Source organism: Ursus americanus, chromosome 36, assembly GCF_024610735.1.
Source record: "Ursus americanus isolate L20-20 chromosome 36, mUrsAme1.1.p, whole genome shotgun sequence".
NCBI lineage: Eukaryota > Metazoa > Chordata > Mammalia > Carnivora > Ursidae > Ursus > Ursus americanus.
In genome coordinates, this window is record NC_142162.1 from 24,108,468 (window position 1) to 24,125,578 (window position 17,111).

At 50.7% G+C, this 17,111-nt stretch overlaps 1 protein-coding gene and 1 long non-coding RNA gene across 2 annotated transcripts in view; both read left to right on the forward strand.

Annotated features, from left to right (window-relative positions):
- Positions 1–17,111, forward strand: part of LOC148107051 (uncharacterized) — a 68,213-nt gene that overhangs the window by 26,258 nt on the left and 24,844 nt on the right. The gene's annotated exons all lie outside the window — the stretch shown is intronic.
- Positions 12,735–15,883, forward strand: INAFM2 (InaF motif containing 2). Its single transcript, XM_045770605.2, has one exon. It carries the CDS (start codon positions 13,262–13,264, stop codon positions 13,718–13,720), a length of 459 nt encoding a protein of 152 aa, XP_045626561.1. The 5' UTR covers positions 12,735–13,261; the 3' UTR covers positions 13,721–15,883.

Here is a 17,111-nt window from a genome sequence, read left to right on the forward strand (position 1 = left end):
TTCCCCACGGGAAGGGACCTCCGCAGGGGTGGGCTCTAAAGCATAGGGGTCTCTTCCAGAGGCTGAGGAGGCTGGGACCACCCTGGACGTGGGAGTTGAAGGTGGGGTAGGGCCCAGCTGGGATTGGGTGTTTTGAATAAGCAAAGTTTGCTGAACACCCAGCTCCTGTTTCTCAATGCTTCCTCCCATGAAAATGAGGTACAAGTGAGGAAATCACACCTCTCAGCCACTGCCACACAGAACTCTTGGCCCTCTGGGCCTCATGGAGGCCTGGAACCTCCGCAGACCAGACTCCACACACAGCAACCCTTGGCCACCAGCCTCCGCTGCGCTCTCTTGCCAGGCTCTCTCCTCTGCTCTGTGCCCAGGGCCCAGGGTGAGAACACTGGGAAGAGGAGGCTGCTTAGAGAGGCCTCGGCGCCGGGTTCCTTCTCAGAGTGCATGAACCTAACACTGACCGGGCCCAGGGAGCTCAGTCGCAGCCTCGCTCAGCCAGCCCACTTCCTCTTGCCTAAATGCTCCTCTTTATCACTCTTCTTAACTTACTGCCTGGGACTTCCTTCCCCTCTCAGGGCCTGCCTTTCTGCTCTCTGGCCCACCGTGGGCCTTTGTGCCACCCCCGAACAACTATGGGACCCTCACCCAGGCCCTAAACTGCCTCTGCTGGCCAGTCTGGGCCAGGATAAGAGGAGAGAGGGCTGGAGCTAGGGGGATTCCTGGCACAAAAATACCCCCCAGAAAAGCGATTCCAAGATTCCAAGACCAGTGGGGTGGATCTCGTAATAAGACTTCACAGCCTGTGGAAGCAGCTCTAGAAAAGGCAGCTCGCTTTCCTGCCATCTGCTCTCAGGGCTCATCCTCTGTCCCCTCCCTCCAAGCCTGCAGTCTCTCATCTCTCCTCCCTGCCTCCCTGCAGCTGTGGGCCCCTCTGGGGGCCCCTCTGGTGCCCCAGCAGTTCCCGTTCCCTCCCTGGGATCAGGTTCCCTCTTGGTCTGTTTGAATGGATTTTGCAAGGGAAATCCTGGCCCTTTCCCAAAGACCCTACACCTGTCACCTGCAGCCGGCCCTGGCCCTGGACCCAAGTCCCTCCCTCTTGTCTGCCTGGAAAGATAGTCCCCTCCGGCTCCCTCAGCCTGGAGAAGGACAAGAGGCAGACCCCTCTGGTGTCATGGGGTTGGGGATGCCACAGGGAAGGCAGAGATTTCAGTACTTCTTACTCCGATCCTGTTGATCTTGGGCTCTGAAGACTGAGGCTCTAATCCACAGAATAGAGCCTCACCCATCTTGCCCAGTAATGGCAGTGCCTGGACCCTGAAGCTACCCCCCAATTGTAGCTTCAGCGAGGCCTGTACTCTCCTGCCCACATCCTATCTAGCAGCCCTCAGAATGCAAGAAATCCACACAGCAAGGGGAGCCAGGAAAACCTTCACCAAAGAGGACTTTTTTTTTCTTTTAAAAATACTTAGATTTCTTAAAACGTGTAATGACAAAGAAAAATACTGTGTAAATAATGCTGGAGTGGATATGGAGAAAATCAGGAAGGTCACAAGAATAACCAGTTGGTGAAATGGGGCTCCTGGGCTAAGCTGAGGAGCGGGCACCCCACACCGTCTGCCCATCTCACCCCCCAGGGCAGAAGGTAGAAGGGCGAGGATGCCCCCTGGTGGGTACACTGGAAAGTGTACAAGCTAGGGTACACTCCTAGGGAAAGGCTGGGGATCCAGGGAAAGCCGACTCTCAGAGAAGTCTCTGGGGGGTCTGTGTCATACGTGATCCACAGAGACACGTTTGCTGGAGGGTTGGGCCCTCGCGAGCTTTGGCGGTTAAGAACTTATATTCAATGTAATGCCTGCCGAGGAGATGATGGTGCCTAGAACCCAGGAGGCGGGTCTGGAATTCTCGTGCTTACTTGGTGGTTTGGTGTGGGGACCTTGTGCTGTGGTTTCCCAGCCTGTTCATCAGAGGTTAGTAGTGGAAGTTAAACTCCAATCTTCAGGTTATAGCCAAACAGGAGGGTGAGATTAGATTGGTTTCTTACCTGATCCCACGACTTACCTGATAAAGCAGTGGGGTTTGGGAACCTGTAGGCCTAGGGTGCCTCTCAGGCCAATGGCTAGCTACTTTTGGAATGAAGATGCCTTGGTTGTTGTATCCTTGGGGGTCTGTTTCTCAGACCATCATAGGGAGTCCCACTCACTGCTCCATGAACCCAGCTCCTGACAAGCTGGTTTATCTTGTGACACTTAACTTTCCTATGCCTCCTCTTTCTTGCCTATAAAGTGGGGATCATAATACCTCAAATGGTTGTTGTAAGCATTCGACAATATAATGTATGTAAAGTACTTAATATGGTGCCTGTGTATGAGCTTAATAGTATCATTGTCATTATTTATAACCATTATTTATGAGCAGACACCGGCAAGGGAAACACAGTCCTTAGTACCTTCCTCCTCAGTATATATGCTATTCTTTCTACAATAAGAATCTTCACTGACTTGCTTTTTGCATCGCTTTCTCAGCAGTTTGTGTGGCTCGAGGGCTGACGTACCTTCCCAGGGCTGAGTTAGGGGTGCTCCTGCTTGTAGACTTGAAGCAGGCTGTGCCCTGTTCAAGCAGGCGGCCTGAACTCATGAAGTCATGAGCATGAGGACTCAAATCATGGACAGGGGCCAACCTCCTACCACCTTTAACCACCACAGCCCCACCGCTGATGAGGCAGGTGGGAGAGTGAGGACCAGGAGCTGTCCACCTGTCCAGCTGTATGTCCAACTGTCATTCCAGATCCAGCCGCCCTCTGCGTGCTGAGAGCTGGCTGTGGATGGAGACACTTAAAATAAGTCCCAAATGTGTTTCCCTTTGTTTTGAGGGGTTTTATTTTTATTTTTTTAAAAGATTTTATTTATTTGACAGAGAGAGAGAGACAGCCAGCGAGAGAGGGAACAGAAGCAGGGGGAGTGGGAGAGGAAGAAGCAGGCTCATAGCGGAGGAGCCTGATGTGGGGCTCGATCCCATAACGCCAGGATCATGCCCTGAGCCGAAGGCAGACGCTTAACGACTGCGCCACCCAGGCGCCCCGTTTTGAGGGTTTTTAGGAGAGGGAAAGAGGCAGAGGAAGAGGGAGAGAGAGAATCTTTTTTTTTTTAAAGACTTTATTTATTTATTTATTTATTTATTTATTTATTTATTTGAGAGAAAGCTCATGCAAGGGGGTGAGGGCAAGGAGGGAGGCAGAGGAAGAGGGAAAGAAACCCAAGCAGACTCTGAGCCACAGAGCTCCATCCCACGTCCCATGGGATCATGACCTGAGCTGAACTCAAGAGTCTGCTGCTTAAGCGACTGAGCGCCCCGGGTGCCCCCCATGTGTTTCCCTTTGACGTGCCATCAAACTTACCTGAAGGTATAGCTGAGTGAGCACTGGGCCCATCCTCAAAAGCCCAGAGTTTAGTCTCAGCCAGAGCAAGAGTTTGCTGTGAGATCTTGGCAAGTTACCTGCGCGTCCTGACCTATTAAGCTTTCGCTTCTTTCTCAGATTCCTTCTGACTCTAAAAATCTTTCTCTTTCTACTCAGAAGGGCCAGCCTCGTCCCTTTTCTCTCCTGCCTTTCCTCTGACAGGTGATAAACCTCAAGACGAGAGCTGCAGATGGCAGGAAAGACGGGCCCCTACCCCAGCAGGATGGTCTTGGACGCAAGACAAAAACTGGTCCGTCTCACAGAGAGCTAAACAGGGGTCTTCTCAGCCTCTGTTCAGCTCTCTGTGAGACGGGCCAGTTTTTATGAGCGTGATGGAAGGAAGGTGGATGATGTCCTTCTCCAGGTGGGCATGGTGCATAAGGAATGCCCTTGGAGCTGACCTTGTCAGCTGGCTTTGTCTTTCCTCCTGTGCTGGTCCACCTTTTCATCAGGGCCTGGGTAAAGCCACAGTGAGCAAGCCCCTCACCTTTGTGGAAAGCAGGGAGCCAGTGAGGACAGGGAATGTGTTGGGAGATACACTCGGGATCCCAAAACGTCCTAAGCTGCTGGATGGAGCCGCAGCCTGAACCTCACAAGGTAGAATGAACAGGGCTAACTGAGAGATCCGGGCTTGGCTCCAAGGCACCAGCCGTACAAGGACAGGGTGGGGAAGTGGCGGCTTAGCAGAAGCATGTGTGAATAAAACTGAGGGCTTTCGCTGACAGCCAGCTCCATATGAGTCCGGTGAAAAGGCTGCTAACTACGCGGACGGACTCTCGGGCTGCTGAATCGCAGGACTGAGCCCAGTGATTCTCCATCTTGCTATCATTCAGCATGGCCTGGGAAGCTCTGGGAACACTGTGAAACTTGCTGCACCAGACCCTCTGAACCAGGACCTGGCATGGGTGGATGGGGAGAGGGAAGGAAGGTGAGGAGTTTGGATTTCTAAAGAGCTTCCCCCTTGCTTTCTGGTTGCAGCCAGGGCTCAAGAACCGAGAAAGACTTAGCGCCTTCTCATTCTTGGCATGCATGTCAGACCACAACTGAGATGCTTGGGAACCTCAGTTTAGGGTGCTTTATCATGGGGAAACACACACGCTGGAGAACATTTGGTGAAGGGCAGCGAGGATGTAGGAAGCACACAGCACGCTGTGAGGACCGTTAGAGAAAACGGCAGCATGGAAGACACCAGTGGTCCACGAGGTTCATCTTCAGACGCTTAGACTTGTTCTCTGGGGTCCTAAAGGTTAGAATCTTAGGTGACGGTCTTAGGTCAGCCTTCTCATGAAACATTATGAGACAGAGATTTGCTTGTGGGAAATCTACTGGGAGGTGCTTTCAGAAGCAACGCAGCGCACCTGAGGGATGGAAGGAATCAGGATTGGGCTGGTGGTGGTAGAAATTGATCAACGATGTAGTCACCACAAAGGACACCTCTACAAGCAGCTGTAGGATTGAGATGACCCTTCAGAGGCAAAGTGAGATGGCCCCAACTGAGGCAAGAGGACTGGGCCTTTGAACATTGGCTAGATTATCCCCAGGAAGGGTTCGTGAAGTCAGGCCCAAGGAGTTCCCCGGGGAGAGACTCATCTCTCAGCCACCATGAGCCAGCACTTCTGGCAACAGGGGGATAAGCTTCTTTGTCCCAAAGGCAGGATCTGGGTAGTGCACCATAGCGACCATAGCAGGACCTACTGTGCCCAATTCAGACCTACTTGCTTCATATGCCAAGCTCGTTCTACCTGGAATAACTCCTCCAGGATTCTGGTGATTGCTTTCCCTGGGAAACTTACAGGAGCATGAATGGAATGCACTATAGCTCCCACTACTGCAGCTTGATTTGGTGACATAACTGATATTCAGCGTCCCCCACTCCCCAACCATCACCCGTTCTAGGTTCTCTTTATCGTCAACTTGTACACCTATGAGTCTAGTTGGCTTACCTGGTGAAATGACTCAGATCCTCATTCCTAAGGGATACGAGCCTCTAATCAGGCTGCTGCATTTGTCCACTTACTATCAAAATTGGACAAGTGTGTACCAAGAGATACCCTAGTGGATGACCTGAGTGCCACACATATTCTTCCCTGACCCCACTGTAGCAGCAAACCTACTCTTCCAAAGGATCAGGGTGAAGTATCTCTACGAGGCTGTGACTCTTTTTTTTTTTCCTACTGGTCTTCTGGCACAAGGAGTTTGAAGGACAGAAAGCAGCCACACTTAAAGTTTATGGGATTCTTGTTCTGTCCCTTGGTGGAAGGGTTCTACATCCGGGAACCAGATTCTCTAAACCTAGAGAGCCTGGAACTGTAGGAATAGGAGCCACAAATTCCTCCAAAAGTGTCACTGGGAGTGATATTAAGTGGGGTTATTCCTCTTTCCACCCCTTGTTTCCTAGACCTATCATACCCACTGGGCAATGGAACCATATTATAGTTATTGAATAGGGGACACACTTCATCCTGGAGCATGGTGTCCCATCATCTCTAAAATGGTCCTTCTGCTGCACCTTTGAAAGACTGTTCTTTTACTCTGTCAGCTCAAGTGGGTGGCAAAGTACATGATAGTCCCAGAAGATTCCATGATCTTTTGCCCACTCTTGCTCTGATACAATGCTGTGTGAGATTCCATGTCAGTAAATGAAATACTCTTTAAGCCCTCAGGGAATGGTGCTGGTTGAGGCCGTTAGCAGGAAAGAGAAATCCTTATCTGGAATATATGATGATTCAAGTCAAGATTAATCACCAACCCTTCCAGAGAAGAGCAGGTCCAATGTAGTCATCTTGTTCCCAAGTGGCTGGTTAGCCATCAGTGGCTGGCAGGCTGAACATCTGGCAGCAACAATCGTTAGATCAGCCTTGGTGAGTGGGAGCCCCTTTTGTTGGACCACCCTTGCCACCATATACAATATGCCTACGTGTAGCCTTCGTCTGTGCCAACATGGCCACTTTATTCATGTGCCCATTGTGCCAACATGAGTGGTTGATGACAGAGGCTGGCAAATATCAGCTAGCCAAGTCGTTCTATCTACTTGGTTAATTAGTGTCTCCTCTGGGGGAGGCTCTCAGAGGAGCGTTAACATGCAACATACAGAACATACAGATCTTCACACTTCGGGCTCACTGTCATAGATACATCCACATGCCTCTCTCCAAGACCTTCTTGTTCCCAACTCCCCAGTATGGCTTTTTCTAGGCCTCTGACCAACATTTGCTACAGCCCATGAGCCTATACATGTTTTTACCCAGGGCCACTCTCCGGGGATCCAGGATGATGATTCAGGTCCACAGACATCAATATAATTCAAACACTGCATGACCTTAAAATGTTTGGCCATGGGGGCGCCTGGGTGGCACAGTGGTTGAGCGTCTGCCTTTGGCTCAGGGCATGATCCCGGTGTTATGGGATCGAGCCCCACGTCAGGCTCCTCTGCTATGAGCCTGCTTCTTCCTCTCCCACTCCCCCTGCTTGTGTTCTCTCTCTCTCTCTCTGGCTGTCTCTATCTCTGTTGAATAAATAAATAAAATCTTTAAAAAAAAAAAATGTTTGGCCATGGATGCCTGGGTGGCTCAGTTGGTTAAGCAACTGCCTTCAGCTCAGGTCATGATCCCGGAGTCCCGGGATCCAGTCCCACATCGGGCTCCCTCCTCAGCAGGGAGTCTGCTTCTTCTCACCCTCCCCCCTTTCCTACTCTCTCTCTCTGTGTCTCTCAAATAAATAAAAATCTTTAATAAAAAAATGGCCACTTCACTTTCCCCAGTGTACTGTTACCTGAGCAAATGGCCATGGGTCCCTTTGGGGAAGGACTAGTGGAACCATGGCTGAATGGCCATGGTATTACAGAAGCCTTCCTCCTTGGGACCTAACCTCTCCTTCAGGCAACACGTTCTAGATCTGAAAATTGAATCAGGTCTGGAAACTGGACAGGTATTGTGACTTTATACTGGAGGAACTGCCATCAATCTCCTGGCCTTTCATTCTTGATTTCTTTTCATGGTACAGCTCAGCAATTTTGTGTGTGGCCTACGGATCCTTGGAGGTCCTTGAGGCCATTTCAGAGACTGCACAAGGTCAAAATAATACTAAGATGTTATTTGCCTTTTTCACTGCCTAAACATTTGCACTGACAGTACAAAAGCAATGGTGAATAAACCTTCTGGCATCTTAACAAAGCAAGGCAGTGGCGCCAGGCTGTTTGGGTAGTTCGTTGTGAAGACAGACAGAAAGAAGAAAGGAAGGAAACAGAGAGAATGGAGGGAGGGGAAAAAAGAAAGAAGAGTCAGTTTCACTTAAGAATGTCCTTAATGAAGCAATAAAAATTGCTAAAATTTAGTAAATCCTGACCCTTAAATATATGTCTTTAAAATATTCTCTGTGGATCAGGGCATCTGGCGGTCCCCATGGAGTGTGCAGCTCTTGATCTTGGGGTTGTGGGTTCGGGCCCCACATTGGGTGTAGAGATTACTTAAGAATAAAAAAATCTATTAGGGGCACCTGGGTGGCTCAGTCGGTTAAGCGTCCAACTCTTGATCTCAGCTCAGGTCTTGATCTCAGGGTCGTGAGTTCAAGCCTCGCATTGTGCTCCACTGTGCAGTCGACTTAAAAACAAACAAAAATTCTTGAAAAAACAAAAATAAATATTCTGTTATTCAATGGAAAGTACTGTAGTGCACAGAAGTATAATGGGTCTCTCTTATGACCCACTGAGTTACCAGCTAAACACTTTCTTTCCATGGAATACCATTTTCACTTGAAAGAATAACTGACGGAGAAACTGTGGCTATTAAGACTTACTTATCTGGCAGATGTTTTTTCTAATTCGAACCAAGTAAGCTGTCACTTTGAGGAAAACAAAGGATAGTATTTGTGACTAATTTTAAAATTTGAACTGTTTGGTGAAAATTAGAATTTTAGAAAACTTATGTGCAGTATCATGAGTTTGACAGATTCCAATAAAAATTTTTTTTAAAGATTTTATTTATTTATTTGACAGAGAGAGAGACAGCCAGCGAGAGAGGGAACACAAGCAGGGGAAGTGGGAGAGGAAGAAGCAGGCTCATAGCAGAGGAGCCTGATGTGGGGCTCGATCCCAGAACGCCGGGATCACGCCCTGAGCCGAAGGCAGACGCTTAACCGCTGTGCCACCCAGGCGCCCCCCAATAAATTTTTCTGATATTAACAAATATAACTTGTAATATTGTATAATAGATTGTATCCATATTTGAAAAATCTATATAATTCGATGAGCCAGTATTTCCCAAATGACCAAAGTAGGATGTTATAAAACAACGCATGGGTAGCAAACCCATTCATAGTGCAGGGTAGATTAATAGCCTTGAATGTTATTGAATTCACTGATACAGTTTCAAATTCTACATTACAACTACCATTTAAGAAAATACTACTTGTTGAGTTTTGGTGTAGTCTCAAATTAGGTGAAAAGGCTATTAAAATGCTTCTGTCTTTCCCAACTACATATCTGGGTCAGGCCAGATTTTCTTCATATATTTTAACCAAAACAACATATTGCCAATTGAAGCAGATATGAGAATCCAGCTGTCTTCTATAAAGCCACTTTTAAGAGATTTGCAAAAATGTGAAAAAAGCCACTCTTTCACTAACTTTTTTCTTCCATAAATATAGTTATTTTTTGTAAAAATATACTATTTTTTGTTAACATATAATGGGCTATTTTTCATTAATTGATAAGTTCTTTATAAATTTCTTGGTCTTATTTCTAATGTGGCAAGTGTCAATAGATATAACCCATATAAACAAAAGCTCTTTGGAGACATCAGATTTCAAGAGTGTAAAGTGATCTTGAGACCAAAAGGTTTGAGACCCACTGGCATGGGTAGAGCAAAACCATTCCTGGCTGCCCATCTAGTTTGCCCTAGGGATGCTGTGTTCTATTCACTATCTGCGTATCTCTACTGTCAGGACCCACCACTGCGTCCAACTTGCGGCTCACCACTGTAGTTGTACCAACCTCTGGCTTCTATTATTTCGTGGTCCTATCATCCCCATCGCTATCAAAGAGCCAGTTCTGTGATGGCCTCTTGCTGTCAGCCGTGGCCTACAGAGGACAGCCCAGCTGAGCTTCTCCCAGTGTGTTCCTCTTTGCTTTGATAACCAGAGTATCCTCTGGGCCTTCCTGCAGGACTGAAGCGGGTTTCTGGCCTTACACAGAGTACCGACCAGAGCGGGCTCACTTCTTGGAGCTTTTTGAAGCCTTCTTCCATCTTCTGCTATGGCAGTTCTGGCATTTCCATTTCACTTGGCTGGCCATTGCCTTTCTCCTGTCTCCCAAGATCCTTGTCAGGGTATTAAATCCTATTTCACCTGAGAGTGCTCCCATACCAATAAACTCTCCTTTTTTTAACCTCATATTCCGATCCAGCTCCCCATGGATCCGGCCTATATATCCTCTCCTGGCTCCTGCCAATACATGTTGGCTACTTTTGTAGCTCCTTGCACGTAGAGCCCTCTTCCTTCCCTAGCAGGCCCCTGAACATCTCTGGCTGGGTTTTGTTGCAACCTGGGCCTTATTTATTGGTTTCATAGGCTGAGAGAGAGGCAGCTTCCTTTGGCATCGGAGAGCAATTCCAGAGACAGTGGGAGCTGTGAGCCATCAGTAGCCAACACTCCTGGCAGCTGAAAGAATGAGTGCCTCTGCCCTGATCCAAGGGTACCCTCCCTACAGAGACAAATTTCATCTCTGCCTATGAGGCAGAGTAGAGCAGGGATCAGGACCTAAGGCCCTAGAGTCAGAAAGACTCGGGTTTGAATTCTTTCTAGCTGTGTGACCTTGAGCAAGTTACTTCTTTGAGGCTGTTTCTTCATCTTGAAAATGGAGATAAAAAGAGTAACTACTCGATAGATCGTTGTGAGACAAATGAGATGATGAATGTAAGGGCTAATTCTGGAGCCAGCACATAATAAGGGTAAGGATGTTGATACCGTTATAAGGGGTCAGAACTGTCTAAAGCTGAAAAGTCTGCCTTACAAAGCAGACAATAAGGTTCACCATCGTGGATACTCTTTAGCTGCCGCTGGAGAGGGCTCCATAGAGATGTTGTGGAGGAGGTCCTAGGGCCCTTGGGGGTATTAACAAAAGATGACCTTTGGGACCCATTCTGTCCCCAAGCTGCTTTGATTTTCTGATTTCTCTGACTGCTTACCCTTAGTTGGGAAGAGGCACTTAGAGAAGCGTATTCACTTTCAGGCCACTAGGGGGCCATTGAGTTGCCTGCAACAGGAATACACTAATGGTTTCTTAATGGCTCAGGCACCAGGGAGACCAGGCTCAATTATATCTGAAAGCATTTTGAGTTCCTAGGGTAAAAGACACTATGTAAATCCAGATAATAAATAGGGCTTATTGATGACAGGTTAAAGAATCTGGCACTGTTTAGTTTGGAGAAGAATAGGGTGAGAGGAATTGAATAAGGGCTTTGAGTATATTTATTCCTTAGCATAGAAAAGAGTGACATGCTGTTTTCCTACCCCACTGGGAACCAAGTAAGAAGAAAGAAGTTTACTTTGCAACAGAAGAAATATGGTGCACACTCAAAACAGAAGATGGAAGGAGGCTTAGGGTTGGGCTTACCTGGAATCTTTCAAAATAATTCACCTTGGTATAGTTGATCTGATCAGTTCTGCCAGGAAGACCAGAAAGTAGGGAAGAGAAGAGAGGACAACATCCAGAGACAATTCAGAGATTTTAACAGGCCATCCTGCTGGGCGAGCTCTAGACAACCTGGGAGAAGGATGGGGAAGGAGTGGTTGTCTTTTCCCACAAAAGACAATTAACATTCCAAATTTCCAATGTCTTTAAAATTTCTCAAAAAGTACAAAGGCAAATCGGCTATTCCTGGAGATAGCATCCAGTTGACCACTGCTAGTGGCACGCTCACACCTGGATCTCAGGAATGAGAGAGAGAGAGAGAGGCTGAGTTATCAGCCATGGTTTAAGCAGCTGATCAACACCCTCAGCTCCGGTAGCCCTTGACTTCTGTCCGGCTGAGGCAGCAGGGCAGGAGTGCTGGGGAGGAGCTTCCTTATAAAGGGAGGGGTGTCTGGAAGGCAAAGATTCTTGTGGAGGAGGAGAGAAAATGGGAAGGGCAGAGAGGGTCCTGTCCCACAGAGTCAGGAGCCAGAAGTCAGGCTCACACACGAAGGAGGGAGGGTGTGTCACACACAGGATCCCATCACCACCACAGTCCTCTCTCCACACACCGTCACACAGGCACAGTCTCACATACCCACTAAGACACCCAGGCAGTCCGCACACCCAGCTCTGGGAACACAGGAAGTAAAATTCAAGGAGGAGGGAACCATAAATTCTGGAAAGCCTTCTACAGAGGGAGTGGGGGAGAACAGAAGGCAGGAGAGAGGAGGGCAGAAGGACTGGGAAGGCACGGGAGAAAGCGGCTACTGAGACTCCGTTTGGGGAGGAGATGTCAGCCCCGACCCGACCCTAGGGAGGACAAACCTCACAAGGGAAGGGGGTCTGGGGGTGGGGTGGAACAACAGCCCATACTCTGAGGTCCAGAGGGAATCAGAGAGGGGAAATTTTCTGAGAGCCACCGGTTCAGTGCAGGTCCTTAAGTCCAAATCAAGCCCAAAGCTGGGAGTCGGAAGCCCCCCAACAGCGGGATCTGGGACTGTTGCGAATTTCAGGATTAAGATGGAAGGCGAGCCTGGAGAACCACAGCTTAGCATGTGGTTCTGTCCCAGAAACTCTGAAAGGTCTGCGCAGCGTGACCCGGGCTCTAAGAGAAGAAGGGAGGGGATCGGGAAGATTTCAGCAGAGCCCCAGAGCCCAGCCGGGGCCGGATGGGGCGGCGGGGGGAGGGGAGCTCGACCAGCTGTGACCACAGTGAGCGTTCCAGGCTCCTTAGCTGCCTGTGCGGGATGTGGGCCAGGCCCACTAGGAGTGAAGCGGTCCAGGAGACCCGCTCCGAAGATACGTGGAGCGGGGCGCGAGCCGAGAGCACGAGCGTGTTATTACCCCCACTTTTGGGGGTATACTGAGGCCTGGGGGGCGCAGCCGTTGCTGCTGTTCCACCTGTCACTTCGGACAGTCTGGAGCGGAGGGTTGAGGCGCCAGAGTTGACAGCTCCTTGCTCAGACCGCCCCTCCCCGCCCCTTTCCAGTTCCGCACTCCGCCCCAAACGGCGCCGTTCCCCTTTTAAAGAAGCGCCCGGGGCTCCCATCCTCGCCGCGCCAGCCCGCGCAGGGCTGCGGCGCCGTTGCCCTTTTAAGAACCAGCCTCCTTTAACTCTCTCCTAACGGGGCGTCCCGGCGGGGCTCGCGGCGCCCGGCCGAAGCCCGCCTCCCCGCGCGGCACTTCCGGACCCCGGCGTCGCCCTTTTAAGAGGCAGCCCCCAGCAGAGCTCCCCCCGCCCCCTGTTGCCGGCGCGCGAGGTGGGGGAGCCTTGCTGGAGCCGAGCGCGCCGTCCGCGCGGCCACTGGAGACCGGGCGGCCGGCGGCCGGGCAGGCGGCGGCAGCAGCGGATGGGGACGCGGAGCCGGGCGGCTGTGGCGGCTGTGGCTGTGGCAGCGGCGGGGAAGCAGCTGACGGGCCGGCGGCGGCGGCGGCGCTGGCGGCAGTGACTGGTCCAGGCCCCGGCGGCGGCTGCAGCGACGCGGTGGAGGGCTGCGGGCGGGCGGCGTGAGGAGCGGCGGCGGAGCGCGGAGCTGCCGAGAGCGGAGGGCGCCGGGCCGCCCCTTGTCCAGTCCTCGCAGGCCGCCAGGCCCCCTCCAGCCGGGGCCGTGGAGCACCGGGGCAAAGGCCGGGGCCCCCCCATGAAGGAGCGCGACGCGGCCCCGGCCGAGCGGGGCAAGCCGGCCACCTACACCGGGGACAAGAAGGCGAAGATGGCGGCCAAGACCAACAAGAAGTGGGTCCGGCTCGCCACCGTGTTCGCCTACGTGCTCTCCGTGTCGCTGGCCGCCATCGTGCTCGCCGTCTACTACAGCCTCATCTGGCAGCCGGTGGGCGCCGGGACCTCGGGAGGAGCCGCCGGCCCGCCCCCCGGCGGCTCCAACGCCACCGGCCCGTCCGGGACTTCGGGGGCGGCGGCGGGGCCCAATTCCACGGGGTCGTCCCGCCGCGAGGCACCGCGCGACGCTCCCCCGCTGCAGGCGGCGCGGCCCATGCCTCCCGAGCCCTCTGCTGACAGTCCCCTGGCCGGGCCGCTGGAGCGGCCGCGGGGGCCAGAGGAGGACGAGGAGGAAGCGGCGGCGGCGCCGGGGAGTCGTTGAACCCCTCCGCGCCAGGGTCGGCCGGGAACCATTCTCCCCTCCCCAAGCCCGGAGGCAGGACTTTGCAGCAGGACGGGGCGGGGAGCCCGCAAGAGTGACCCCCACGGGAGTGAACGCCCTCCCTTCCCGGCAAAGATCGCCAGCTCGCCCCGGGAGCGGGTGGCCTGCAGCCCGATCTTCAGCCAAGGGACCACGATTCGCCGGGGGCTCGGTGTTTGGTCTTCCCAGGACCGTGCTGCGCCAGGGCCCTGAGCCATAAAGGGAATGGGGGGAGGGGTGGGGAGATCCCAGCTCCGAACCCTTTTTCGCCGCTAGCTCTTGTGTATCCTCTGTGCAGGAGTGACTCGGGCTTTCCCCCAAGACTCAGGGGAAGAAGGGAGCTATAGGGGCTCTTTAATAAGCTGAAGCTCTCGCAAGGAGGGCACCAAAAGTAGTGGAGCTCAGGTACGTCAACCTAGTTGCAGTGGCCACAGATGCATTTAATTTATAGATCCCTGTATATAGTTATTGACATATGCACTAGAAGCTATAATTACACAGAACTATACGTATCCTCCCACAACCCTGGGTAGCTACCCACTGATGGGGTCGTGCAAGGGCTATTTGCTGGCCCCCAAAGTGCAGCTAGCCAGAAGGGCACAAACACTGTTTTTTTCACCACCCACTCTCTTCCCCCTATTTCAGAAAGATAGGTTTATGACCCAAAAGAGTATAATCATCCTTAGACTTGAAAGGACAGTGGAAAACCTTAGGAAAATTAGAAGCAGTTTAGGGAGGGTGGAGAACGAACTAATCCCCACCTCTTCCCACCCTAGTGCCCCCACGGATGAGGCTTCCTGTTGTGGCCCTAAGTATCTGGATATGGGCCAGGGAAGAAGGAAGGGAAAGAACAATGCCTCTGTGCTTCAATCCTTGGCCTTCTCCTCACAGAGAGAGTTCTCTTAGGAAGAGCAAGCTTTTGTAAGTAGAGTGGCTCACAAGTGTTTTTATTTTATCTTCTCCTCAAGATCTTGTCTTGTTCCAGTAATCACCCTTGCCTTCCCTCTTTCCTGAGTCTGTAGTGACAGTGTAGCCCTGCTATTAGGGTGAAATCTGTTGTGAAACAAGAGCTCTGAGCACGTTTTCTGGTTTCGAGTTGTATTACAGAACCAGAAGGGCTAAAGGTGGGCTTCAAGCTCAGGATTGTGCTTTGATAGCCAGTTAATAGACCAGCCGTGGGAAAATTACATTGGTTTGTCTTTACGTTTCCTGATAAACCCTACTTATATGTAGCCTATACTTCGATGGAAATGAGAAACACCAAGGGAAGTGACATCTGTATAGTTCTGGGACAGCAAGAATTATACATCCTCAATTTGGCTTCCATTTCCTTCTGCCACTTGCTTTTAGGCATTTGAGTGTGGGTAGTGACAAGATATCAAACCCCTTAGTGTTTCCTTTTTGGGAAATTAGGAACTTAAAAAAAAAAGACAAAAACTTATCCACCTGAGTCCTAAAACAGTTTTGTCTCCAGTTTTCTGGCCTACACTCCAGTTAGCTCTGATCCAAGTTTACAGGACAACAAGTCTTGCTTTAAGCCATGTTCTGTTCTATGAGCTGTCATAGCCTAGGAGCAGGCTGGTAGCACCCCCAAGGTGTCTTGGCTGAAGGAGATTTCTGAGCAGCTGATGTGACTTTGGTCATTAGGAAGACTTTGAGGCCTTTTTAATTTTTTGGTGGGGGTCTGGGGGTGGGGAAGAAACATAAAATGCCACTTTATAACTTCAATAATAGCCTGTAATTTATATTTATTGTGTGAATTTTTAGTCCTATATTTTAATAATTTGTAAATTGATCTCTTATTCCAAGAATCCTTTGAACTTGCAGGAGGACATCTGGGAATCCAGTCCCCTGTCCCCATCCCTGCATTCTGGACTGTTGAATCCACTTTGGGATGGATCAAAGAGTCTAGAGAGACCACTCATAGGTCCAGCTGCTGGCCTCCTGACTCTAAAGCCTTCACTGGAATTGGGACATTAGCTCCAGCTCTAGCTGTGAACATGACCAGAGACATTATTTATAATTCAGCCATTTAAGATATACCTGTCCTCAAAAAGTCCTGTATATTTTTTAAAAGTTTTATTTTTCAGGTGAACAAAAATACATTCTAAGAACTCTCCATAAGCCTGTGTAAGTTGACCATTTCTTTTTTGTACTCCTTGGGGAAGGAGTAGAGGTTGGAAGAAGAGATGGTCTGAGAGGTGGTGGATGGATGAATAGGTGTAGGAAGAAAAAGCAATCGCCCTGAGGTTTGCTGTGCCCGATGGCTTGACAGAACTATTTAGTGAAGGGCGGCAGGACTGCCTCTTAGTCGGGAAGCAGTCATGAGGTCAGACGAGCAGTGATGTCTAGCTCAGCCACCTTTTACCAACCTTTAAAAATCTTTAAAAGGTTCTGCTCTTAAAGGATTCTGGGCAGATGTCTAGCTGGGAAGCTAAGGGACCAGTGAGTATACATATTAAGAGTTATTACCCCAAAAAATTTACAAACACGGAGCTGGCCGAGAGCTGAGGCGGGGCTGAGCCACCTAACAGCATCGGTGTTCTCGCCGGTAAACCGTCGGCCCCTGGACAGTTCAAGAAGGGCTAACACTGGAGAGACGCACTGCTGTACCTGCAGGGGTTGGTCAGAGCTGTCTACAGGGGAGCGGGCGAGAGAGCCAAAGGGCTGAGAGGAGGTGTAGGTTGCTTCATAGGTGAGGCTTTTCCTCCCCCTAAAGCAAACAAGAAAAGACATGTGGGTGAACAGCAAAATATGAGGGATTAGTTCTGCTGCAAAATACACGGCCCACAGTTGAGCTGAGCTCATTATTAGACAATGCTGCCCAGTACAAAGCGGAGCGAGAAGCCAGTGTCGGTGGGGCCCCCTGAGGCCTGCACTTCTGCAGAGCTGTTGGGGGGTAGCTTTTGTGCTTTTACATCACCTTGTAGTCTGCAGGGGAGCCTGGAAAAAGGCCGCCCTTCTTTTATTTCCCTCTTCAGCCTACACAATGGCTTTCTGTGAGAGGGTTTGGTAAGGCAGAGAAGAAGGGAAGTAAGAGAGTTTCCAGGGTTCTTCTCGTCGGCCCCCCCTTTGTGTAGATGGTGACATGTGGCTTTTGCAGTTGCACACGGCTTCACACGCTGGACACATACGGCAGTGTGTGCAGCAAGAGTCTTCTGGCCGCTGAGAAGGGCACTAGCACTACTGGCCCCTCAGAACAGGCCCAGGTTGGTGGGGAGCCGTGGTCGGAACAGCTTTATTTTCACGGGTTCGAAATTAGCTGAAAAATTGTCCGTTTGTCCATCGGGAAGGAGAGGTCTCTGCAGAGGGGGATTACTTTCCTTTAACTGCTTTTCCCCTGGACTACCAG

Bases quoted from the DNA above. Each gene is read 5' to 3' on its own strand.
- INAFM2 (XM_045770605.2), top strand. From the start codon at position 13,262: ATGAAGGAGCGCGACGCGGCCCCGGCCGAGCGGGGCAAGCCGGCCACC.